Source organism: Myotis nattereri, assembly GCF_964212035.1.
Source record: "Myotis nattereri genome assembly, chromosome: 5".
Taxonomy (NCBI): Eukaryota; Metazoa; Chordata; class Mammalia; order Chiroptera; family Vespertilionidae; genus Myotis; species Myotis nattereri.
This window is the reverse complement of record NC_138080.1, coordinates 94,701,088-94,727,425: the sequence shown is the minus strand read 5'-3', so window position 1 is coordinate 94,727,425 and position 26,338 is coordinate 94,701,088. Positions and strand designations below refer to the sequence as shown.

Genomic DNA, 26,338 nt, shown 5'->3' with positions numbered 1-26,338 from the left:
TCTTTTTGTTTCGTGTGGAAAGTGATGCTTAGGAGCCTGAGCTCTTGATGGCTCCACACCTGGATCTGCACCCGACTGGCTGGGTGGCCCTGAGCAAGTCACCCTCCTGAGCCTGTTCCCTTTCCCCGGGCTGCCATGGAGGCCAAGGCAGTTCACGGATGCAGACTGCCGGCCTCTGGTAGCATGTGCACAGTGACTCCTCTTCCCGCTTCCCTGGGCTGACCTGCTCTCTGGCTGCCAGGCCTAGGAGCACAGGGGAGGGGAGGAAGCTGGCTGACTCCCTGTGTTCCCAGGGGCCCCGGGAAATCTGTGGACTGAGCTGCAGCTTTGCGGGGAGGAAGGGAGATGGCTTGTCAGCACGGGGTGGGGCGCCAGCATGCAGAGTTGATGTCACGGGAAACCATTCCTCTCACTGACCGGCTGTCCGCGTCCGACCTGTCCACACCCCAGAGGACACCACCGATCGCAGGTAGCTGACGCTTCTCTCCCTCCCCTCCCTCTCTTTCCACAGTTTCCTGACTACACAGCGCAGAGGGCTGGGTGGATGACTAACTCAAGAATCTAGACCTGTCTAGGGGCTGTTCCCTTTCCCGGGACTCAGCACCACAGTCTGGAAGCCGCCTGGCCGCCTCTGAGCCCCTCCTCCCGGACCACCGCATCTCCGAAAATCTCCTTCTTGACTCATTGCCTCCCAGCCTCCTCTCAGGCCCAGAGTCCCCACCATCCAACGGCATCCCAGAGTTGTTTTGTGCAATATACAGCCCGGGGGGAGAGGATGAATGGCGGCTTCTCCAAGCTCCCTTCAGCTGGCCCCTCACCGCAGAGGTGCCCAGGCCCGGGCTGTCTGCGCTGAGGAGCCCGGCTGGGAAAGGTCCCCTCAGCCCTTCAGGTCAGGACTTAGTGCAGAGGAGCCGTCCATCCTCGTCCCTTGGTGGAAGGTGTGCATGGGAGCTTGCCAGCGCTTATCTTCCTGAAGGTCCCCGGCTGGACGGAAGCCGGGCACTTCCCCATCCTTCGTAGCTCTGAGACAGAGGGTCAAACCAGCCGCTGCTGTGTCCCTGCCCGGGCTTGGCGGGCATCACAGCTTCTGGCTCTGCGTCCACACGGGAACAAGTCTAGTTCCCTCCTCTGCCCTCCCACACCCCACATCCCCCACCCCCTTATTTCTCGGGTCTCTCTGACTCAGACAGGTACTAGTTGTAGGCAGTGTCGACAGCAGGGGGAGCGCCAGGCCTCCCCTGAGCCGTAATGCCAAAGGTTTAGACTCCTGACTCACGATCATTCTTGATAGCCATTGTCTTCTGCACTTTCTAAGTGCCCCACGCTTTCCCCCGCTTGGACCCGCCCCGTGTGAGGTGCTGCGGGGAGTGGACCCACCGCAGTGCTGACTTCCTGGGGACCTGGTGCTTGTGTCCTGCCCGAGGGTGCGTGCCATCGGTTCTCACGGGTGTTGACCAAAGTGGACTCGGGCCCTGGCTGTGGGGGCGTGGCTTCGTTTTCCATTGTGTTTTATAACCTCAGCAAGGTGTCTCCCCCTTACTCCCTGACCTAAGCCTAAGCAAGGTCCCTAGGGGCAGGGACGGCAGTGGGTACAGTGACCTAGGGAGCAGACGTCCTAGGCACCCCAGTCTGTGCCTAGGTCTAGTCACGGCCCTCGACAGAGCAGCCCTGTCTCTGGAGGTGCCTAAGAAGCCGCCATCGGCCATCTCGAAGGAAGAGAGTCTGAGCTGGGGCCAGCCAGGCTGTTTAGGCTCTACTTCCTTGCGTTCTCTCTGGTCACTGCCTTACCTGCCCTCACGGAGAGAACTCGGAGCAGCCTCAGACGCCGCTCAGAGAGTCCTGCCCTCCCCGGAGCAGGAGGGAGGGCTGTGTGGTGCTCTGCACGGTTGGACCACTTGTCCCCGGAATGTTCTCTGGGACTGCCACCCCCGGGAAGGTGCTCTTGGAAACCTCAGTGCACGGAAAAGACTTGAGCTCTCACCCCGACCCCTTACAGTTCTCTGCACACGACAGGTGCTCAATAGATTGGGTTTGCAGGCAAGTGGGAGATTTGGGACCTGCACCTGGGGACACACATCGGTGGGTTTAGAAAGGTCTCAGGGAAATGGGGTCTCTTCCCTCAGGTAGTCATGATGTTCATGCCCCGTCTCCCTGACATGGGCCCTGGTGGCCCCCCATCGCCAATTTCTGCCTTCCTTGCTGTTGATTAAGTCAGGGGGCAGCCTGTCATTGAAGTGTGGTACTGCAAACGTCCAGGCCTCAATGCTGGGTGCCAGAAATGTAAAGAACAACCCCCTAAAAAAAAAATCACCCTGAAGCCACCCGTGGCTCACAGGCTCTCCTGTGGCGTGTCCAGCCTTTCTCCCTGGCGTCAGGGGCAGATGGCCCTGCAGGGGAAATGCCCCCGCCCTGTGGCCGCTTGAGCCTTTTGAACCCGAAGTCCACTCTCCCTGGAACCAGAACCCAAAGAGATCCGGGTTGTTGCTTTCTTCTTTTTGTTTTGTTTTGTTTTTGTTTTCCATGATTACCACCTCCATCCCATAAAATTGTACTGTGAACTGGAAGATGGTAGAATTTTTTAAATTTGATAGACTTTTGGCAGCCGGTTCTCTTGGCTGTTTCACTCCGCGCTCTGTGTATGGGGCCAGGTGTCGCCACTCTGGCAGGCCACGGTGGCTGCCCAGGAGCAGAACCGGCCATGCCGTGCCCCTTTCCCGCCTGTGCCCATGTGCTGCAAAGATAAATCCGGACTCAAGGAAGGAGGGGCTGTATTTGAAAGGATCACTGCAAGACGGGGAAAGGGAATATTTCAGCCGGGAGAATGCTCATGCAAGCTGCTGCCAGGGCTGCCCGCCTCCCAGAGCTCCAGAAGAAAGGCCTTTTCGCAGGGAGGAGTGAACTTGGCGAGAAAGCGGTGTATTCAGGGACCATCTTGTGCTCGGCCTTTTGGGGGAGGGGCTGTATGTTGGGCCGAGGGTGGGTCCAGGTTCAGAGTCCCATGGGGAGGAGAGGAGCGGAGCTAAGGTTTCGTGGACTAAGTTAACCAGCGCTTTGTTCAGATGGAGCTGTGTATAAATCTTTTTTAAAGCTAATTCAGCCTTCTGCCAGTTTTACAACCTTGGAAATGTTTTCCTGACGAGCCTGGGAGCCATCTCTGAAATGTAAACCTCAGGGGACCTCAGGGAGACAGCGCCTGGCTCCCTGCCTGTCTGGGTGGGAGCGGCAGGCCAGGCGCGGGCTCCAGGTGGGAAGTACCTGCCGGCCTGGGTTCTCTTTGGCCCTGTTTACTTCTCCCTATAAAAGAAAAGCCCTTTCTGCCGCAGCTCTGAGCCACTCACAGGTCTCTCGGGATTGCAGTAGCCCCTGGCCCCACCGCCCTTGCTGCCTCTTGCAATAATCCTTTCGAATACAGCCTCCCCTTACCCAGGTCCGAATTCGCGTTTGGCAGAGGGAATGGCAGACCTGCATATTTAAATTGGGGACGAGTTCTGCAGTCAGCGACTGTGTGAACTGCGTGTACAATAGCTCTGCTGGACACCCCAGGAAGCCACGGGTATGCCGACTAGAAAGGTGCTAAACGGGGTTCTGCAGAATCTAAGCCAGGCGCCCCCAAAGCTCCCCTTCCCCGCATCCTCTCACACCATCCACTGTGTGTGCGTGTGCGAGTCTGTGATCCAGGGCAATGTGAATTTTCTTTTATATGGGAGATTGTTCATAGGAAACAGATCATCTTCTCTCTCGTCCACCTAGTAATTGTTTACAGTATTTGTACATCTATGCAAAATACTTGAATGGGCCATGGTGCCTTTTCCCCTTGTTTGTATTTAATTAAACTAAATTGTCATTTGAAATGTCTGGTTTGGCTATTCCTTGTTTGTTTGTTTGTTTGGATGTCCTGCTGCTCAGCCTGGAGAGGATCTGTTGCCAGAGGACTCCTCGGGAGAGTGCCCACAGAGACCACAGCCCGCAGCCTTCATGGGAGAAGCTGAGCCGTACACAAGCCTTGGGCAGCCCCAGACCAGTCGAAGGGGCTGTTTGTCTGCACTTGGACATAGGCTGGTCTAGTTTAATTAGGCTCTGGGTCAGGAAAGGCATGAATGACCCTGGGGTTCCCTGATATGAGTTTAGGAGGCAGCTGAGGCCCTCTGTTCTCCTCATCTTAATTGCTAGGATCCTACACTTCAAAGAGAGAGAGGACTTGCTCTGGTCTATTGGGCTGGGTAGGCACGTGGGGCTGGGAGTGGGGTGTGCTTTCAGACTCCAGAGCTCATCCATTAGTGCTTCCCAATCCATGCAGGGGTCCCACCCTCATTCCCTCACTGGACCCATTTCAAGTTTGAGGCTCTCTCAGACAGACAGGATCTGCATCACCGTGATAGCAGGAAGCATTTACTGAGTACTTGCCCAGCAGTGCTACTTCACCTCATTTGTTCTTCACAGCAGCCCTGGGAGGGTCCTTGGTTCTGATCCTACTTTTCTCGTGCTGAGTTTGCCTAAGGACATCAAAGGCGCCAAACACAAATGCCCTGCCTACTAAAGTGCCTGCTCATGAAATTAGCCACCACCCCACAGCCCTGCCTGCCTAACACCATCAGCGAAGCCAACCACTGTTCAGACACGGAGCCTGGCTGTCCAGACCTGGGTTCAGATTCTGCCCATGCTGTGAGAGGGGGTACGTTCCAGAGCCCCGAGTGAGTCTCCTTTTAATGCAAGTGGGAATAACTCCCGCCTCCCCTCGGGAATGCCGTGCTCATTAGCAAAGTGCCCTGCGGGAACCCGCCCAGCTGGGACTGGCCCAGGCTAAGTGCTCAGAGATGACATCCATGTCAGAGCTGAACATGGGGTTCGATTAGGACTTATTCTGGGTTGAGAGCTGGTCCCCAAGAGAGTTTGGGCCAAGAAGGACTATTTGGAATGGTACTGTTCTTCATTCAATACAGGTTTTTATGAGTCCCAGCTATGTGCTTAGGACATCCATCCGGGCCGTGGTGGTCGCTCTGTGCTCTGAGGCGGTGACAGCACAGATCACAGAAGAAATGAGCAGAGTAATATCAGACTGTGCCTGGGGGTTAAGACTGCGGGCTTGGAGCCAGATGTCAACGTGGACTCTTCCTGGCTGTGTGGCCTTGGCCCATTTCTTCACCTCTGACTGAGACCCTTTCCTCATCTATAAGATGAGGATAAAAATATATCTTCCTTGAGGATTTTGGAGGACACAAAGAGAGAATTTACGTGAAGCTCTTAGCATGTTGCAAGGGCTCGGGTGTCTTCTACTGACTCTCTTCCCTAGTCAGCCTTGCGCTGTAGGGACTTCCTTGGAAGCCACAACCCTCCAGAGATCGGGGACCGGCTTCCCAGCACTAGAGGCACCAGGGTAATTAATTGCTCCGTGTCCAAGGAAGGCTAAGACGCAAGTCTAAAGTAAACACACCCGAAGGTCTTTATTCTTGACCCTGCAGACCACACTCTCAGGGCCCTCAGATTACTGCTCTTCCCAAGATCCAACACGGTGCATTGATTTTAGTTACAGGCAGAAATCCATTCCTGAACAACTGGGGATTTGAGGCTGGAGGTGCGGGAAGCCAGCCTGTTGGTCAGATGCACCTTGGGAGCTCCAAGGCCGGCAAGAGACTGGCCTGGGCTTGGCTGCGCTGGGGGGTTGGGGGGTGGTATGTAAACACAGGGCGCAGCAGGGAGCTCTCAGGGGAGGTGCTGCCCCAGCTCAGGGACTGAGGGTCAACTCCTCCCTCTTTACAGATACTTGGCTCCATTCAGTAGTCCTTGTACCAACTCCCACTCTCCTGCAGCTGGAAAGCAGACTTGCAGGGAAGGATATCAAGTATCTCTCTCCCCAGCTGCTCCTGTTTTGTGAATGCCTCTGGCCGAGTGTGAGGGGACCGACGGCAGACCCCAAAGCAGGTGGTGTTGGAGCATCATGACACGCTGCTTCCCAGGTGGGCAGCTCATCAGTGGAACTGGGGTCTTGGTGGCAACCTGGTCAGCAGCCAGATGCTCCCGTGCCAAGCCTACACTCCCCTTGGTCACTGAAGTTCAAAGCTGGGCCCAGTGGCCAAGCCTTTAAGGCTGGAGCCCAGCAATTACCCAGAGCCCTCTCTGCCTGGGGAATTGGTTGGGCACCAGAGTAAACACGAAAGTTAGCTCCTGGTTTCCATGGAGCCGCTGGCTGCTTCCTGCCAAATCCTGACTTTGCTCTTCACTCTCCCCATCTTCCAAATCATATTTGGTTCCACTCCTCGATGAAAAGAAAAGTGCATCTGCCAATAGCTCGACAGGGTACATTTAAGAGCAGTGCAACTGCTGTTCTCTGAGGCAGAAGGACACGCTGGGTTTGGCCAGCAGAGCTTGGCTGTGAAGCAGCTTTTGTTGTGGTTGTCGCTTTGCGTTCAGTTCTGAGATAACTGCTTGACTGTCTCAGTGACGAACTCCTTAAGATGTAAGGAGAGAGGAAAGGGGCAGGCGTGGGGGAGGACGCCATGGGAACGAAGATGCTGACCTCCGACTGGAGTGCTTGGGGAGTGGGGCTGGTGGAAATGTTTCCCTGAGACACCAGGTGACTTTCACAGTAAGAAGGTCAGTTGAGGTCTTCTGTCTCCAAAGAAAGAGGAAGCGGCGAAAGCAGCAAGGCATTTTTCATGAGCTGTGTCTCTGGACAGGGAAGCCTGGCGATCGCTCTCTGAGCCTCATCTTTGGGCTGCGGAATGGCGAGTCAGTCTCAGGAGAATGGTGCTGAGGATTTCCTGCCGACCAACATCTCAGGGAAGTCCTTAGTGCTACATTCAACAGGTCAGATTCTGTCTTCTCCCCACCCACATACAGATGGCACCCAGGAAACATGTGGGAAGGGAGGTCCAGGGGTCCTGCTGGCAACAGTGTAAGCAGGGCGTTTGGTCACTGAGGCTGTGATTCCAGGAAGTTCTGTCCCCACCACTCAGTGGGTACGGGTTTTCCTCCTGGAAACAGCGATGAGGTATCAACGAATGTCTCAGAAAAGAGAGCCCATGGGTAACAGCTGTGCTGAAAATAACTTCCCACACCGAGAAGTCAGGCTGTACCACAGGGCTCATCCTCACTCGAGATCCCTGAGCTTTAAGAATGGACGATAAATACTTTGGGCTTCTCTTCTGGCGAGGGGGTCCTGGAGAGTTCTATATTGTCCACGAGGACATTCTTGTCTTCGAGTCGAATGACAGTGGGCTCGGGGGCAGGGGCGGGGGCCGGGGTGGGGGTTTTGTGCATGTGGGGCAAGCGTGTCTGGCTCATGTCCAGGTCTCTGAAAGCATGAAGCATGAACACACCCAGGATGATGGTGACGAAGCCCGAGAGGGTGCCCACGATGTCCACGGCGGACATGCTGTGCCACTCCTTGAAGAGGATGATGGAGGAGGTGACCACGATGGTGGTGAAGAACACGTAGTAGATGGGGAACACCAGGGAGGTATTGAAGATGTCCAGCGCCCTGTTGAGGAAGTTGACCTGAGTGCTGAGTGAAAGGGCGAGGATGAGGGACAGGATGTAGGGGAGGGGGTGCCGCACGACTGGCATCCCCTGGAAGAAGTTCTTGATGGTGATGCCCAGACCCTTGACGGCAGACACCGAGAAGGCCCCGATCACAGAGCAGATGACAATGTAGACGAGGATGTTCCTTTGTCCGTAACGTGGGGCGACGACGAAGATGAGGATGAGGCAGAAGACCAGCAGCAGCACAGCAAACACGATGTACCCTTCAGAGGGGAGGGGGACAGAGAAACCCCAAGGCTGTAGTAAACTAAGGCTAATAATAAGACCTTCCTGGGGAGGGTGGGTGGGAAGAGATCAACCAATGAACTTGTATGCATATGTGCATAACCCATGGACATGGACAATGGGGTGGTGAGAGTGGGTGGGGGGAAGAGAGTGAGCTGGAAGAGGTTAATGGGGCGGGGGGGGGGGGGGAGGGGGGGGAGGAGAACCTATGTAATACTTTCAACAATAAAGATTTTTTAAAAAAAGGCCTTCCACAGAGAGCTTTCCTCACAGGGTTAAATGAGATAATGTATGCTGTAAGACAGAATGTGTCCCCCCAAGTTCATATGTTGAAACATAATCCCCAAAGTGATGGTATTTGGAGGTGGGGCCTTTGGAAGGTGATTGGTCATGAGGATGGAGCCCTCAGGAATGGGGTTAGTTTCCTTATTAAAGGACCTCAGAGAGCTCCCTCGACCCCTCCACCCATGGGACACAGTGGGAAGATGGTTATCTATGAATCCGGAAGCCAGCTTTCGCCAGACACCCAGTCTGCCAGCACCTTCATCATGGACTTTCCAGCCTCCAGAACCATGGGAAATAATTGCTGTTGTTTATAAGCCAGCCAGTCTACGGTATTCTGTTATAGCAGCCACAACTGACAAAGACAATGCCAGGGGTGGGGGACCTGTTTTCTGCCAAGGGCCATTTGGATATTTATAACATCATTCTCGGGCCAGACAAAAGTATCCACTTAAAAATGAGCCTGCTCTCTTTGGTCAAACATTTCATTAACTCACCCCTCATGCTTTGGCAGGGCCAGACCAATTGCTTTCACAGGCCTTATATGGCCCTCGGGCTGGACGTTCCCCACCCCTGGACAATGCAGATAAAGCATTCAGCACAGTGCCTGGCACACACTGCACACTGAATAAATGGGGTGGGTATATATCAGGCTGGGAAACCTATAAGCTGGCCTTAGCACCAGCCGCCAACTTTCTGTAGCTTGCCTTCTCCTCCAGGTGGCAGCACCTGAGATGCTCCCATCCCAGCCAGCCCTTCCACTTGATCCCCAGGGCTTTCCTGCTCAGGGGTGGAGGGAGAGGGGCTGCAGGGTCGGTGCGGGGCCTGGGGCCTACCTGTGTCTTTCATCTTGGCAGCCATCTCAATGACAGTGGTGACCTTCTCCTCCTCGGGGGCGTGTATCACCATCACTGTGCTGCCAGTCACACAGATCACACAGCCCAGCTTCCCCAGCAGGTTCAGACTCTCTCCCAGGAAATAGGAGGAAAGGATGGCACTGCGGGTGGGAATGGGAGGAAGCCATGGGGCAGCCAGGCCTGGGCAGCGCCCAGGAGAGAAACGGGGTCTGCGCAAGTGCTCCCCGAGAACAGAGGACGCACTCCTCTCTCACAGGGAAGCTTTTCGAGACTCCCCCAAAGCCCTCACTGATTGAGGGTTACGGTGTGTGAGGACGTGCCTGGGAGTGTCTTTCACTCTAGAGACTGGAAGTATTCCAAAGCAGAAGATTTGGAAGAGTCCTTCGAAGCACTCTTGTCTAACTTCCTCCCAGATGAGCACGTCTTTGCAAACGGACGGCTTTCAGCCTGGGCTTGTATACCTCTGGTGGCAAGCAGCTCACAAGGCAAATGAATCCATTGTAGGCTCATTTTAATTATACACCAAAATTATGGCAATTTGTATTCATTATTCCATTTCTATTCCATGAGCCATATAGAACAAATCTATTCCTTTTCCCTTTTGTATATCAATATAAACAACCACAATAACAATTCTAGGCCTGTGTCTCAGGCCTGTGTTACGTACTACGTATTACACTAGGAACTTTTTATTTACTATCTCACTAGCATCTCACGACTCCTTGAGAAGTAACATATGCTATCCCCATTATACAGATGAGAAAACTGAGTCTCACAGAAATTAAAATAACTTGGAAAGGTCATACAACTGGTTAGTAGCTGATCCAGGATCTGAGCTCCAGTTCTGTCTCATTATAAAGCCTCTGGGTTTTCCTCTACACATCACTGCAGAGAATTCTCACAACTTCCCTGAGTCTCCTCTTTCTTGTCTGGGCAAAGAACCCCCACTTCCTTGCTGTTCCTAGATGATGTAATTTTCATTCCCCTCACATCTTCCAGGTGAGCCAGCAGAGGTGAGGGAAGAAGGGAGAAGGGAGGGAAATCGGGCAAGACCGATATAATTGCTGGAGCATGTTTTGGTTTCTTTACAAAGATAGCATGCATTTAAGGTAAAAATCTGTTAATCTGACCCAGGCCTAGTTGGAGGGGATTAATGCCCAAGCTCCTTGGGATGTCTCCCATCTCTCCTCTAAAAAGACCAAAAACATTCTACCCACACGGCCTGTTCAAGAGAGCCTGGTGCCTGCCTACGCGTGGGCAGAGGTCACACACAGGAGGACTTCCGACCCTCCCAACTTCCCAGGGGTGGGAATTTGTAAACGAATCAGATAGGCAGCTGCTACAGCAGCCAACTATGCAAGGTGAGTCACAGCTCTAGTTGTTGTGTTTGACTGTGTAAATGTTGCAAAGCTGTCATCAAGGAGGTAAAATGAAGCAGCTAAGTCATAGATGCTGGGTGTGGGTGGCTAGGATCTACCAGGGCTCCAAGGTTAAGACAATTCGAGGCAGCTTCAAATGGGGCTACAGGACCCTCACAGAGGAACTGTGTTTGTGGATTGCGAGGAAAAGGGCAATGGGAAGCACACACATTGAGTATTAGTTATTTTTAAAACTAGCTAATGTTTGCAAGGCAACACAGCACAGTGGCTGAGCACCCAGACTCACATTAGACTGCTGGTGGGAAACCCAGCTCAGCCTCTTAGGGCCTGTGTGACCTTGTCCAAGTTGCTTCACCTCTCTGGGCTTCAGGTCTCCCCTACTTTTAGCAGGGATGCTGTCAGGACTAAATGAGTTACTACACGGAATCCATTTAGAACATCTAGCACGTAGTAAGCCGTTCATATATGTTAGCCATGGTTACTTTTCAATGCCAGGCTAACTATGCACTTTCTGTGCATGATCTCATTTAGTCCTTGTGGCAATGCCTTCAGGTAGGTGTTATTAGCATCCCCATTTAGCAGGTGGGGAAACTGAGGCTTAGAGAGGTTCAGTGACTTGCACATGGTAACGTAACTGCGAAGCGGTAGAGCTACGGTGAGAACTCAGGGAATGTTCACCTTGGGTTCATGCTTTTCATTTGTAAGCTTCTCCTATTGGGGAACCAAAACACTGACGTGAAACGTTTGGGCTGTTGGCAGTGGAAACCCTTCCCATGGGTTTGGGCATGGCCTGCCCGTCCATTGCCCGGTGAGATGAGGAGATGCTAGAGCCACTGGCAGCAAGCAATTCCAGGAGCCAGAGCTCTGAATAGCATCATGCCTCCTCTGGGAGCTGGGACTGACCCATGTCCCTGATTGCAAGTGGCAGCTGACCCCACTTGGCAGTTCCAGACCTCAACAAACTGCAAATAGGAAAGAGCCAGGGAAAGCAAGAGAGGTGGCAATAACCTGATGAGGACACTCAGCGCTCCCAGAGGTGTGATGACTGTCGCAGGAGCGAATGCATAGGCCCCGAAGTTGGCGATTTCTCCAGCAGCCACTAGGAAATGAAGGGAGAAAAGAGGCTCCAATGCCCCATCTCCAGCCCAAATGAATCTGGGTGGAGACGGCTTCACTCAGTGTTGGACCAGTCGCAGAATCCCAGACCAGCAGCCCTTAAACTCCTGATCCTTATGTGCTCTCCCTGGAGACTCTGATCAGAAGGCCAGGCCCAGGTCATCCTGATCAAATCTTTCCATGTTAAAGATGGGGAAGCGAGGCCCAGAGTTCAAAGTCACAGGACATGGTTGTGGTAGACATGGTCTTATTGTTGGGGTCTCTTGGCTTCTAGTCCAGGCATCGTTAAGTGTGTCTCAAGGACTGCCCATGTTTGCTCTGTATCTTTAAGGTAAGTTCTAAAAGGTGTTAATTATCAAATAAAGAGACAGTTACAGTTATCAATTCTCCAGGTACCAACTGGTCCAGAGTCATCTTTCCCAGAGGAAATGTGGGTGGTTTACAACAGAGAGGCAGGTGGTTAGAAAGCCTGACATTCTCCAAGGGCCAAATTCTCCCCCGTTTGCAAACTCCTGCCATGCCTCTTCTGTCTCTCTGCTGGAAGAGAATGACCTGGGTCTGCTCTTTGAAAGCAGATGGCAAATGTGATCGCTCTGGCTAGCACTGGAATCAAAATCTGACATGGGGAATTATAAATGGAAAGCTGGCTAATTTTCCATCTGAAAGAATTAGGGCTTAAAAGCCAGAGAGGGTGGGTGGCAAGTGGGGGAACTGTGAGAACGTGCAAATTGGAGCAAACCTTAAGTGGCAGACCAGCCTTGGTCTACGTGAACCCACAGATTGCCTGTGGAATGGGGGAACTGGCTCAGGAGCACCAGCTTCTGCACGGAGAAGCCCAAAAGACACCAACAGACAATGATCTCTCCCTATATTTCAGGGGACGTTGAGAAATTGCTCTTTTATCATGACCAGCTCTGTACAAACCTCTCTGGGAACAGATGCTTCATGGATGAAAAACCGACTTGGGGTTGAGAAAGTGACCTGAGACGCAGGTAAGATGTTCTACCTGCAAAGACTCTCAGGCGTCCCCCTGAAAACCTGGGCCTCGCGTTCATATTTTGCACACTAGAGACAGAAACATCCCCTCCACCCTTCCTTTCCTCTCTGCCTCTGCCATCAATAGGTCACTGTCATTCATAGCAAGGCCCCTACTTACTGGTGAGAAATCCGGCCCACCACATCGAGTCCTTCAGGTAGCCATAGCCTCCGTCCACTGTAGAAAGAATGGGACACAAAGGTAGAGCTTGGCCACACTTTCTCTGGCACCGTTTCTATCTCTGCCTTCGTTCCACAATCTCTAGGGTTCAATATAGGTTAGCTGTGGTTAGTTCTCTGGGCTTGCTTCTGGGCCCTTTCCTAGTGAGTTCACCCATTCCCCAAATTTTAAATACTATGTGTCCCTATTTCATGTATGTGCCCCGATCCTTTCTTCTGAGCCCAGATGTATACTCAGTTGCTTATTTGACATCTCTTGGATCTCTCGAAGGCACCTCAAACTCTGTCCTAAATGGAACTCTTGATTTTACATGCTCTCCATCCACCCACCAAATGAAACTCAGAAACTGGCACCTCCATGTACCTAGTTGCTGAAGCCAGAAACCAGGCTTATCCCTTGGCTCCTCCCACCCCTCCACCTTCTGCATCCAGTCCATCCTGCTCATTCTGTCTCCAAAAAGCATCTTACATGTGTCCTCTCCATGGCCACCACCCAACTCCATGGACTGTCATCACCTCGGGGCTGGGTTGAGGCAGCAGCCTCCTCTGGTTCTTCTCTTGCCCCATCATAATCCATTCCTTTCATAGCAGCCAGTGGTCTATGACTTAGTCATTCTCAGCTGATAGCTGGTCAATGGCTTCCAAATACTCTTAGGATAAAGACTATGAACAAGTTCATAGTTTTGACCCTGCTCACCTCTCCCAAGGTATCTCCTGCCACTCTTCTTACTACAATCTAGCTGCTGAAGCTTTATTTTAGTTCTTCAAAAATAATGAGTCTTTTATATATATCATTTATATATATATTAGAGGCCCAGTGCACGAATTTGTGCATGGTGGGGTCCCTCGGCCTGGCTGGTGATCAAGGCTGATTGGGGCTGTCTCACCCAGTCCCAATCAGGGCGATTGGGGCCGGTCAGTCAGGGGGAGGGACCTCGGGAGGTTTGCCAGCCCCAGGAGGTTGGCTGTGGGAGTACATTGACCACCAGGGGGCAGCTCCTGCATTGAGCATCTGCCCCCTGGTGGTCAGTGCATGTCATAGAAACGGGTTGACCTGTCGTTCAGTAGCTTAAGCTTTTATATATATAGATATTGATTTCAGAGAGGGAGAGGGAGAGAGCAATCGAAACATCAATGATGAGAGAGAATCATTGATCAGCTGCCTCCTGCACACACCCTACTGGCGATAGAGCCCACAACCCGGGTATGTGCCCTGCCAGGAATTGAACTGCATGACCTCCTGGTTCATCGGTCAAGGCTAAACCACTGAGCCACACCTGCTGGGCTTGGCCTTAAGATCTTTGCACATGCTTTTCTGTGTTCAGAAGAGTCTCCTTAAGGATATTTGCCTGAATCTGCACCCGCTCTACAGGCTCTGCCTGAGTGCTGCTGCCTCTGAGACCTTGCTCCCTGAACCCGTATCTCTGTGATTTCCCCTTGGGGTTTTCTATCATCTCACCCAGCTCTTCTTCCTCATCTATAATGTGAATCGATCTGTTTATTTTCTGGCATTTCTCCCACTAAAATGGAATTGTGTCTGCTTTGCTCACATGGTGGGCACAGAGCCTGGTCCATAGTCAATACTCAATAATATTAGCAATGATGATGATGATGATGATGCCTGGGTTAAAGATGGTTCTGTGAAGATCCAAAATTGCATGTCATTTTTTTGTAAATTCCCATTTTCCTAAGAAGGTCTTTAGGTTCCTAAAGGAGTTAAAATCTCTCACACATACACACAAAAAAGTTAACAGCTCTGAAAGCATTTTATTCTAAGGGTTGAAATCTCAGAAGATATTAAAATTGCAGAAAATTAAATTGAACATGTCCCAACTTGAACACATCATCTTCCCACAAACCTGCTCCTCCTGCATTATTCATCTCTCAAAACAGCACCCTCATTTCCCCAGTTGCTCAAACCGTAAAGCTGTGTCATCCTTGAGTCGTGTCCTTACCCTCCCCTTCAACATCAAACCCAGTAAGTTCTACCTTCAAAACTGGACTCCACCACTTGCCTCCATGCCCACTGCTCTCTCTCAGGCCCAGACCAAGTTCTGTTGTCTCTCTCCCCTAACTGGTCTTCTAACTTGTCCCTAATCCATTCTCCACCCAGCCACCGGGAATCATCTCACATCATAAATTTCAGTCACTTACAATCACATTCAAATTCTGAAGCCCAGTTTACAAGACCCGTCAAGATCTGGCCCCAACACCATCTCTTCCCTGGCTATGCTCCAGCCATCCTGAACTACATTTAGTTTCTAACATCACTCATGCTCTCTCACCTCTGAGCCTTCACACATGCTGTTCTTTCTGCCTGGAACACTACATCCTCCTCCCCCTCCCCCTTACCTTGTTATCACTTCATTATTTAGGTCTCAGCTTCTGAATTGCTTCTCCAGAAAACCTCTCCTAACCCCCAAAGCCCAGGCTTTACATGCCCCTCCAAAATATTGCCATAGCATCCTATTTTCCCCATCACTTAACACACAATGAAACAACTGCCTACTACATGTCTGTCTCTCCCACCAGATTCAATGCCCCACAAAGGCACTGCATCCCATGTCCAACATGGCACCTGGCACACAGCAGGTACACAGTGAATGATGATTAAATGAGGAAATTCTTGTACACATGATGCCATTTCTCAAGAAATGTTTCATGGGTACACGTCTTATTTTCCAAACAAGCACCTCCCTGTGGACAGAGATTCTACAATTTTGTGTAGCCCATAAAGGGGCCAATATGTTAACAAGTGAGGGCACAGTAGTGTCTGACATTGTTCCATCAGAGGTATTTGTAGTCTCATTTTGTAGGGAAGCTGTGACTTGTCTATGATGACACAGCTGATAAGAAATAAAATTGGGCCGAAACTGGTTTGGCTCAGTGGATAGAGCATCGGCCTGCGGACTGAAAGGTCCCAGGTTCGATTCCGGTCAAGGGCATGTGCCTTGGTTGTGGGCACATCCACAGTAGGAGATGTGCAGGAGGCGGCTGATTGATGTTTCTCTCTCATCGATGTTTCTAACTCTCTATCTCTCTCCCTTCCTCTCTGTAAAAAATCAATAAAATATATTAAAAAAAAAGAAATAAAATTGGGACTAGACCTGGGGTTTCTGAGTCTTGGCTCTGAGACTATTCCCTCTCTTCACCCCGGTTAACTGACCACGAGGATGTCAGGAAATTGGATTATAAACGAAGGTCTCCTGGTGGTGGACTGGATTCCCAATGGGGTCGACAGTGAGCCTTTTGCGCCCTTACAGGCCAGGCTCTCAAACTGCTGCAGTGAAGTGAGGTTCACAGGGCTGTCTGAGGGTTCAGCTGCCCAGCACCTCATCTCTACCTGCCCACCTCCCCCACCAGGAGCCTACCAGCCCGCGTGGCCCCCGAGGCCACCAGACGCAGGAGGCCTTTCTTCTTGAGGATGACGCTGCTGCCGATGAGGAAGCTGGACAGGAAGGCCAGACCCAGGCCGACGTAGAAGCTGTAGTTCTTCGTGAATCTCTCATGCCAGCTGATAGAGGTGACATTGCTGGGTGCCTGGGGGTTGAGGTCACCGACGATCTGGCATAGGACTTGCTGGGAGGAGCAGTATAGGGTGATCAGGGAACCTAGGCGGGAAGACCAGGGGGAGAAAGTCATGTAGGGAGACATCGGCACACTTTAAAAATATTAGAATCGTCCACCATTTCAGACCCTATGCTTCAACTATGGCAGGACTCCATGCACACACTAGGCCCCCCACCTAAAAGCAGCAGTTAGCATTCACCGGAGCTTACGCAAGGCCTGCATGAACTCATCAAATTCTTATAACCACCTGTCACATAAGTGCTGTCTTTAAATCCCATTTCACAGACACGGATTTGGAAGCCCTGAGAGGTCAGGCACCTCGCCCAAGACCACAGATGGACTCCTGAACCCCAGCACCTAGCCACTTAGCTATTCTGATGCCCAAACAACAGGCAGAGTCCCTGAGCTATCCTTGAATCCAACCTCCCATCTCCACAGGAATCCTCTCCCAGCCTCCAGGCCTCCAACAGCTCAGGATCACACTGGGATTCTCCCTCCCAGAGGCCTCCTCGCTTACATCTCCCTAACCAGCCACAATGGAGACCCTGACAGGTAACACAAGGCAGTGAGGTTAGAGAGCCCACAGCCCTTTTTAGGCCTGAGGATGATGAAATATGAGCGTTCTGTTGGTTATAACTGACCATACCCAGGCCTTACTTCTGAGACTTCCCATGCTTGTGGCCAGTGGCGGGGGCTTATTTTTAGGCCTCAGAGGGACCAGGGTCCCTCTCAGATTCTGATTACATTTTGCTTTCCAAGTCCTAGAGTCTGTGAGTCTGAATCCGCCCTCATGCCCCAGTGCCAGAAGCTGGTCCACTCTTGCTGCTTGACACAGTTGCTGCAAGGAAGAAACATCTGCACAGCTTATGTTTCAAGGGACCTGGCGTATATGGTATATGTTTGCTCCCCGTTTCAGCGCTATGTGTTTTAAACAGGACCACCTCCATGAGAAAGGTTGTTTCCCCAGGTTAGGGATTAACAGGACTAAGGAAGAGAATAAATCAGTAAATCCCCCTAGTGTTACAGAAATACCATGTACTACTTATGAAGAACTTGGACTAAGACTGCTGGCAATAAATTTGGGACTTATTGGGTCCACATCCCCAGGGGTCTGCCCACCAGGGAAAGCACCAAAGCCTATACCCCTGGAGATCCACCAACACAGGGCAGTCCCAGGGAAGGCAAGCAGCGAGGATGGGAGGACATAACCTTTACTGGGTAGGATAATCTCCTTCAGTCACTTCCTTGTAGCTTATCAATAGAGCAGTGACCTTGGAATAGACCTTGTAATGGAACACAGAGATTAACCTAGACAAGATTAAAATCAACAGAACTAGATAGAGACAGGATTTTTGGCTAAGGTCAAATAAGAAACAAGGAACTGTAGAACGTTACCCAAAACATACCATGATGTGATTATAGAGGCATACTTACAGGATCAAATGGTATAAATACAGATGTAATAGGAGAATGAAAAAAGAACCTTGCTATGCTGATCAACTGAACACTGCCTCCGTGTCCTTCATTGTTCGCCGACTCCGTCCACACCTTTGGGAACCCCTGGACCTGCTGGGGCTGGACCCCAACACCCCAGAGCCAGCCCACTTCTGCTTGCCCTTCTGGCACAAACACTGAGGACAACAGGACAAACTTGGGCCTGAGGGGCAGACCCTTAGTCAAAAAGCTAAGCTGTCCAAGTTCAAGGAACAGTACAAAGCATAGCCAATGGTCCTCCATTGCTAGTGTTCACATGGCCCTCTGCTCTGGGCCTTCCATGGACCTTCCCATCATGAAAATGGCACAGTGATCACGTCCAAGGTTTTAGCTGGCGAAATCGGGACCCTGATAAGTTCCACAACCTGCCTAAGGCTACATTGCTGGAAACTGGTGAAACCAGAATTGGACCCCAAGCCTACCTGCCGCCAAAGCCCACCTGCCGCCAAAGCCCATGCTCTCAACCACCACCACCCCTCAAAATAGGGAGCGAGGGGGTGGTGGTGTTTCATTTGGCCTCTTGAGGGTTATTTTAAAATATGAATTTGTTACCAACATTTAAAAATCGGGAGACTTCTCATGAAAATGCAGCTCTTGGTTACCTTATGGGGCAGACCTTCCCACTTTAACAACTGGCTGCCGCGGAGCACTGCTGTCCCCCTAGACCAGTGGTCGGCAAACCGCGGCTTGCGAGCCACATGAGGCTCTTTGGCCCCTTGAGTGTGGCTCTTCCACAAAATACCACGTGCGGGCGCGCACGTACAGGGAACGTTGTGGAGTGGAAGAAGATGTAGTGTCGAGGATTGAGAAAGGTATGTTGAGATGGTTTGGACATATAGAGAGGATGAACGAAAGGAGATAGACGAAACAAGTATACAAGACGAGTGGGGATGGGAGAGTTGGAAGGGGTAGACCTCAGCGAATGTACCTCAATCAGATTGAGGACGTTTATAATAAAGGCCAGCTTAGGAGGACCCTAATTAAGTTAATAACAATGTACCTACCTATATAGTTTAAGTTTAAAAAACTTGGCTCTCAAAAGAAATTTCAATCGTTGTACTGTTGATATTTGGCTCTGTTGACTAATGAGTTTGCCGACCACTGCCCTAGACGGGACATGCTCTTTGCCATGCCCCAGAGTCCATACCAGGCTTCCTTTGGTCATATTTTTTTTTTACGTACTCAGCCCTTGTAGGCTTTTGAATTTGTGACCTCTGGTGGTAGAAGGTCTTTTTCTAACTGGGTGTCATAAAGACCCGTATCCAGTGTCAGGGATGTAAGCCTGGGCCAAGCACTTCTCCTTGGACCAACCCTGCAATAATTCAAAGTCAAGCAGCTCAGACTTTGGAATACCCAGCCCCCAGAGTGGCATCTTAGTGGATGCCACTAAATAAGGGCAATGTTGACCTTTCTTCCTTGGCACAGAAGCACGGACCAGCCGAGCTGGAACAGTCCTTAGGGGGCATCCATATAGCCCTCTTTCAGCTGGGGAAACTGAGGCCCCGAGAAGGGCAAGTACTAAGTTGTGTCACACACCCAGTGGCAGCTGGGTGTAGAACCCACCAGGGGACACCTCTGTGTCCTTTGCAGTGGGCGATCTGTCTTTCTGACATCCGTGTCACCATCGAGAGAAGATGAGACAAGAAGCCCTCTCGGCCCCTAATCAAACTCGTTCTCATTGCTCACTCCTGTTCCTCAAGAGTCAAGCCTGGGAGTTCCCTGCGCCCAGGAAATGAGCCAGAGCCTGGGAGGTCGCGGGCCAAGGAAGGCGACTCCCAAGGGGAAGGTCAAGCCCGTCCCCATGCCATCTCCTGCCCTCCTGAAGGTGCACCTCCGGCAGGTGGAAGCAGAGGCCCCACTGTGGGTTTGGCTGTTTTGGAGAGGCCTGAAGCCCCCAGGGGCACAGCACCCTATACTGAGCCAAGTTCTCCCATAGGGATAAAAAGAAAAAGAGGGCTGAGGGCCAAAGGAAACCCAGTTCTGGGAAGGATGCCATCGGACAAGCAGGTGCTGGGCCCATCATTCCTGCTTCTCTTCCAGAATACACTGGGGCTGGGGAACATCTTCCTCCCCGGGGGAAGGAGAGGCTGACAACGAGCTACCTTGTTGGTCAGGAAACCAGAGCTAGCCAACACCCAACAGGCCGGCTCTGAAAGCTTCACCGGAGAGAGAAGTTAGAGCAACAGGGGTATCCCGCAGCTTAGAACGGTGAGAAGGCAGACACAGCGAGAACGAGGTGAGCACAGTGGTGTGAGTATGGGTTTCAGAATCCAAGAGCCCTCGTTCTGTATTCCACTTCCCCACTGTATTACCCGGAGTTATCAGACTTTCCGGAGCCACGGAATCTCTGTCTCCAGACGGTAAGGCAATCACATCGACCTGTCTTCCAGGGTTGTGTTAGGAGTGAAATGGCAAGAAGACAATGTAAAGCCAAGGGTCTTGACTTATCCTTTCCTGGCTTGTTCTTTCCCACCTTTTTCTAAAAGGTGTGTGTGGGTTTGGGGGGGGGGGGGCCTTCTCTCACCTGTCTTTAGTGGGCCCCAGGAAGACAGCTAGGCATGGGTAGGTACTAAAACCTGAAGCAAGTATTACATTAAAAGAAACCTGGGATCCCACACCTTTAGGTCGACCTACTGCAATCAATGCCTGCTTCCCCCTCCTCCCTACCCCATGTGTGCCCCAGCTCCCAAGATGGGGGAAGTCAGCCAGAACCCCTGCTCCTTCCCAAGTTAGGTCTGAGAACTGGGTGGGAGACAACTCGTGCTGACCTCCCTCCCCAACCCCAACCCCACACATCACCCCTCGGTTTGGGGCCCCCCTGGCAGGAGAGGATGTGAAGGAAAGGAGGCGGAATGGAAGGCGCGCAGACCCCTGGGTTCCCCCTAACCCGCCCCGCCCCCCTTCCTGGCCCTGTACCCACCGTTCTCGCAGCTGGCATAGCTGGCATTGCTGGCGGGCGGCTCCATGGGCCCTGGGCGCGCGCACCGACGCGCGCGGATGGCGCCCGGGCGCCGGGGCTCCGGAGCAGGTGGCTGGGACTTGTCCCGGGCGTGCGAGAAGCCGCCCGGGTCGGGACCCAGGGTGGGGAGAATGACGCGCCCCAGAAGGGGAGGGTCCCCGGGGAGGAGTCACCCAGGGTCTTGGGCAACTCTGAGGCCGGGGTCCCCCCACCCCCACCCCCACCCCACGCACGGGAGCTGCCGCAGAGGGGCGCACGCCCTCTGGGGGGCGGAGGCTGCCGGGCTCCGCGCGAGGGAGTCACCGCCCCTCGCCCAGCGCCGGCGGCTGGGGGCGGGTCCCCGGGCGCCACCACCCTCCGAAGCTGGGACTGGCACCCAGTTCCCTCTCCAGTGACAGCACTGACGGGCCCCAGGACGGCGGGAGAGAGGGCAGTTTTCTGGCCAAGGTGGAAGTGGGGGGAGGAAGGGGACACTGATGCCAGTTGGGGCCCTCTCGGGCCCGGGGCGGGGGGCCAGGACCCTGGTTTTTTCCTTCCCGCCTGCCTTCCGGACTTCCTACCTCCCTGCCTTGCTCATTCCTTCAACGTAGGTCTGATAGTGCTGGGCACACAGTGGGTGCGCAGTGAATAGTCGGTGTGCATGTGGAGTGAGTGATGGCAGACGCTTGGTAAAAGGAATGAAAGACGGAAGTGAGGTGACTGGAGGCCAAAATGAGTCCTACCTGGTCCCTGTCCCCGGAGAACCTTATGTATTATGGGGGGAACACAATGGGGTCAATTATCTAAATCACCACTTAAAAAATAGGGCGGTGGAAGGACTGTGTTACTGTTGTGTAACAATAAAACCAGAGGACAAACCCTGACCGGTTTGGCTCAGTGGATGGAGCGTGGGCCTGCGGACTGAAGGGTTCAAGGTTCGATTCCGGTCAAGGGCATGTACCTGGGTTGCAGGCATATCCCAGTAGGGGGTGTGCAGGAGGCAGCTGGTCGATGTTTCTAACTCTCTATCCCTCTCCCTTCCTCTCTGTAAAAAATCAATAAAATATATTAAAACAAAACAAAAAACAAAAAAACAGAGGACAAGAGAGGTGGAGCGGGCCCCCGTGGCCTGGCCTTTTCAAATCATGGGAGAGCCTGTTGAGGTTACAGTGCATTGCTGAGATACAGACGCCCACGTGTTATTAATACATTTGTTTTTGTATGTGTTTGTGACTGGTGGAGCCACTACATTTCAGGGTGCAGGGCTGGGCCCCCTTACCCAGAGCGAAGTGCAGTCCTGAGTTCATCCTGTGCTTCGAGACAGGCCTTTCAGAGTTAGGCCAATTTCCGGTTTCAGCTCAGTGGGCTGAGCTGGAGGGAGCTGGGATCTACGAGAGGGCCCCCCACACCCACTCTGGGCCCAGGGTCCTGTTTGTTCTAGGAGGGGGCGGGGCCTCGGCCGGGCTGCCATCCGGTGCATCCTGGGAGTGCGGGCATAAAGGGCCCATTGAACTGCAGGCTCCTCACTGCTTCCCGACAAAGCCCTTTTCTCCCGGAGCCACAATAGCCCTGTCAGGCAGGTAGCAGGGCCTGCAGCGTTGTCTCCCCAGAAGAGAACAACAGGGTGCACTGTCTGTCCCAGGCTCAGTGCCCCAGGGAGGGTGGGTGGCTTTGGGAAGAGTCAGATGGGCTCTGTCCTACCCAGCCAGGCGCTGGGAACCCGCCACATCTCATTTGGCCAATCATTTTGGGATGAGTAGAAAAACAAACTTACCAAAACCCCAATTCCTAAAAACGTGGCTTCTCTAAGTGCATGACTAAATGTTTATATTATAGAGCCATCGTGTCCAGTATGGTAGCCACCAGCTCCATGCGACTATTGGCTGATCTGCACTGTGCTAGGTTGCACGTGTAAAGCAGGCACTGTTTCTGCTTTGTTGTGGGGGGGCTGCCCTATGTATGAAGGGTGGTTAGCAGCATCCTGGTCTCTGCCCTCTAGATGCCAGTAGCACACACAGCTGCACTCCCTGCCCCTCCCCTTGTGACAACCAAAAGCATCCTAGACAATTGCCAAAGTTGCCCCAAGTTGAAAATCATCCAGATTTCAAACTTAGTAAGAAAAAAAAAAGAACAAAATACCTCATTCATAATTTTTTTAGTATTAATGACTTGCTGAAATGATATCTTGGATGCATGGGTTAAGAAAATTATTATATTATTAAAATTGAGTTTCTTGACTTCTACTAAACAATTTAAAGTGATATATGTGGCTCACATTATATTTCTCTTGGACAGCATTGCTATAGAGGAAGAAGCTGAGGGCCAGAGAAGGAAGGTGACCAGCGGAAGGTCCCAGAGCAGTGGTTCTCAACCTTCCTAATGCCGCGACCCTTTAATACAGTTCCTCATGTTGTGGTGACCCCCCAACCATAAACTTATTTTCGTTGCTACTTCATAACTGTAATTTTGCTACTGTTATGAATTGTAATGTAAATATCTGATATGCAGGATGTATTTTCATTGTTACAAATTGAACATAATTAAAGCATAGTGATTAATCACAAAAACAATATGTAATTATATATGTGTTTTCTAATGGTCTTAGGCGACCCCTGTGAAAGGGTCGTTCGACCCCCAAAGGGGTCGCTACCCACAGGTTGAGAACCGCTGTTCCGGAGCAACAGAGAGGCAGAGGAGGGCTTCAGTCAGGTTTCCAGACTGGAATTCCAAGTCAACTCTACTACCCCAGACAGCTCTGCAGCTGAAAGGGAACCCAAAAATCAATGCCCTGTGTGTTTCCAGTGTGGTATGGAGGGGGAATAGAGGGTAGAGACATGAGTAATATGAATGTTATTTACAGAGGGCTGGCTAGATGTTACAAATATGTTCATGTAATCTTTGCAACACCCCTGAGAAGTAGGCTCTATTAGTAAGTATCTCATTCCTCAAATGAGGAAACTGAAGTCCAGTGAGGGCACTCAGCCTCACAGTAATCCAACACAGAAGCCAAGAATCCAACACAGACGCTCTTTTTGATGCTATCAGACTGCCTTGTGGTCCTCGGTCTATGAACACACCGCGAGACTCGGATAGGTCATTTCTCCTCCTGGCATTCCCACCCCAGGTAAAGGGCTGGGCCAGAAGGAGTTTGCAGTCCTTCCCAGCCCCGCAGAGCTGGTCTTCTGGGCATGTTGGGAAGGATGCGTGGCTGTCATCGTCTTCAGGCTGACCTGGCATCACGGGAATCTGGGCGATGGACATGCAGAGGCCAGCCACCCTTCTCCAGGCGGGTCCCCAGGAGGCCGCTGTCCTCATAAAGAGCTTTATTGTCAATAGAAATAATGTTTGGAATGGACTCACGGGCACTCAGATTGGCTCTAAGAAAAGCACCTGGCCCAGCAGTGGCATCCACACCAATTGGCATCAATAACGATGAAAGAACACACCAGTATAGCACTGACTTCTCCTCTGTGTGCTAAGCACTTTGAAGGCATTGGCTCATGTGGTCACTACTCTGGGTACTATTTTAGGTCCCATTTTACAGATGAAGGAACTGAGGCTCAGGGGGGTGAACTGACTTTCCCCAGGTCACACCCAGCAGTAGAAACAGAACTTCAAGCTGGGCTGGTGAGTTCCCAGAGCAGCTCTCTTAACCAGGGCACTGGTTGAGGAGGCCAGAGCCTTCTTCCCAGACCTCGTCTTGATTCTGCTCGGCATGGGGTGGCTGGGAACACTGGGCCCATCCAGAAACCACACGGGGCAGACATACAACTTTCCCTCAGCCGTCCTTCAGAGTTAGAGCTGGACGGCTCTAACTAATCCAACTAATCAACTAATCCAACCTCTTTGGTTTGCAGATGGGGAAACTGAGGCACAGAGCGGACAAGTTCAGGCCCACAACACCCTGCTAATCAGTGGCACTTAAGAATGCCAGTCCAGCCCTGACCGGTTTGGCTTCGTGGATAGAGCATCGGCCTGCAGACTCAAGGGTCCCAGGTTCGATTCCAGTCAAGGGCATGTACCTTGGTTGTGGGCACATCCCCAGTAGGGAGTGTGCAGGAGGCAGCTGATCGATGTTTCTAACTCTCTATTCCTCTCCCTTCCTCTCTGTAAAAAAGCAATAAAATATATTAAAAAAAAAAAAGAATGCCAGTCCAGCACTTCTATCTCCAACTATGCTTTTGTTCTGGGCAGCAAGGGCTGACCTTGGGCACATAAGAAGGGTATTAATCTTTGGCCACTTTTTACGGATGAGCCAGTGCACTAAGGATTTCACACACATGATCCCATTCGCTCTGCACAAGGAGCCTAGGAGTGAGGTGTGGGTGTGGTTCCCATTTCAGAGATGAGAAGTAGGTTAAGTAACTTGTCTGGAATTAAGCGGTGGAGCCAGGATGAAACCCAGCAGACCGATCACACTGCGTTTGTGGGATTCCCGCATCGGAGCATCGGCCCACAGGTGGAAGACGTTTCAAATTCCTCCGGAGGGCAGAGCTCCCTGCGGGGAATATGTGTGGAAGGGCAGCATTGCTCGGCCTCGGAGTGGGTGTGCACTTGGTGTGTGGAAAGGAACTTCAGGTCTCATCGAAAACCAGCACTAGTCAGAACGACACTGAGATGAACGATGACCTGCTGCACAACGGCTGTGCTGCAGGTCGCTTACACGTATGACGCTCTGGTCCTCAGTCTCACGAGGCATAGGAAGTTACCCTCGTTTTACAGGCGACGGCAGTGAGGCTCTGGGAGGTCTGGTGACTTGTTCATGGTCAGGCAGATAATAAAGTGGCTAAGCTGGGATCCGAGCGGGTCCTCAAAGCTCTTACTGCGGTCTCTTCCTTGCTCCTTGCCTCCTGCTTGCCGAGTCCATGCTCAGGCGGCAACCTCAGCGCGGTGGGTCGGGGCACTGTAGTGGCACTTGTCCCTGCGCCCCCTTGCACCTGTAGCATCTGGCATGTGGGAGCAGGGAGGGCAGAGGCACAGTGCACTTTGTGGCCAGCGGGGAGACTCTGATTTTAAGGTGGGAAGAGTCAGCTTGAAGACGAAGAACAAACTTAGGCTCTGTTTTCCCGCTGAGATTTTAAAAGCCATAAATCGACCTTAAACATTGATGTTTAAGAGGTTGGTATTAAAAAGTCAGGGGGGCCGGAACCGGTTTGGCTCAGTGGATAGAGTGTCGGCCTGCGGACTGAAGGGTCCCGGGTTCGATTCCAGTCAAGGGCAGGTGCCTGGGTTGCGGGCTCAATCCCCAGTGTGGAGCATGTAGGAGGCAGCCGATCAATGATTCTCTCTCATCACTGATGTTTCTAGCTCTCTCTCTCTCTCCCTTCCTCTCTGAAATCAATGAAAAAAATACATATATATTTTTTAAAAGTCAGGGGATGTGAGTTCTAGTCCCCATTCTGCCACTAACACACTGGGACCTGAGGCAGGTCTTCCCCTTTTGGGTCTCCGTTTCCCCAATATATGCAATGAAATGAAGCACCAGATCAGTGGTTTGTAAAGGTGTGTGTGTGTGTGTGTGTGTGTGTGTGTGTGTGTGTGAAAGAGAGAGAGAGAGAGAGAGAGAGAGAGAGAGAGAGAGAGAGAGAGAGAGATGGGGGTAGGCAGCAAAATCTTTATTCCAAGCAGAAAGTTACATGGCGGGACAACATATGAATCTCCTTAAAGGGGGCTTCTTTCATAGATTCAGGGCAGGAGCCTGAACCTTGTCCCCTCAGCCTCCA

The 26,338-nt window shown here is 51.9% G+C and overlaps 2 protein-coding genes across 2 annotated transcripts in view; one reads left to right on the top strand and one right to left on the bottom strand.

The window, feature by feature from the left end:
* The window catches only part of ADAM19 (ADAM metallopeptidase domain 19), an 81,705-nt gene extending 79,408 nt beyond the window's left edge, over positions 1-2,297 (top strand). The window contains exon 23 of the mRNA XM_081093512.1: positions 512-2,297. Coding sequence (XP_080949638.1) covers positions 512-565 — 54 coding nt within the window. The 3' untranslated portion in view covers positions 566-2,297. The remainder of the gene's footprint in view (positions 1-511) is intronic.
* Positions 2,298-7,047: 4,750 nt separating this feature from the next.
* NIPAL4 (NIPA like domain containing 4) lies at positions 7,048-20,658 on the bottom strand. The gene is made up of 6 exons (XM_081093511.1): positions 20,598-20,658; positions 15,985-16,224; positions 12,555-12,611; positions 11,291-11,381; positions 8,883-9,043; positions 7,048-7,742 (listed from the first exon to the last, which is right to left on the bottom strand). Exons 1-6 carry the CDS (start codon positions 20,641-20,643, stop codon positions 7,108-7,110), a joined length of 1,230 nt encoding a protein of 409 aa, XP_080949637.1. The 5' UTR covers positions 20,644-20,658; the 3' UTR covers positions 7,048-7,107.
* Positions 20,659-26,338: the final 5,680 nt, after the last annotated feature.

Bases quoted from the DNA above. Each gene is read 5' to 3' on its own strand.
- NIPAL4 (XM_081093511.1), bottom strand. From the start codon at position 20,643: ATGGAGCCGCCCGCCAGCAATGCCAGCTATGCCAGCTGCGAGAACG. The intron at 12,612-15,984 runs GTAGGCTCCTGG...TTCTTTCTACAG, and splicing joins CTCGGGGGCCACGCGGGCTG to TGGACGGAGGCTATGGCTAC. The intron at 9,044-11,290 runs GTTATTGCCACC...TCCCACCCGCAG, and splicing joins GCGCTGAGTGTCCTCATCAG to TGCCATCCTTTCCTCCTATT.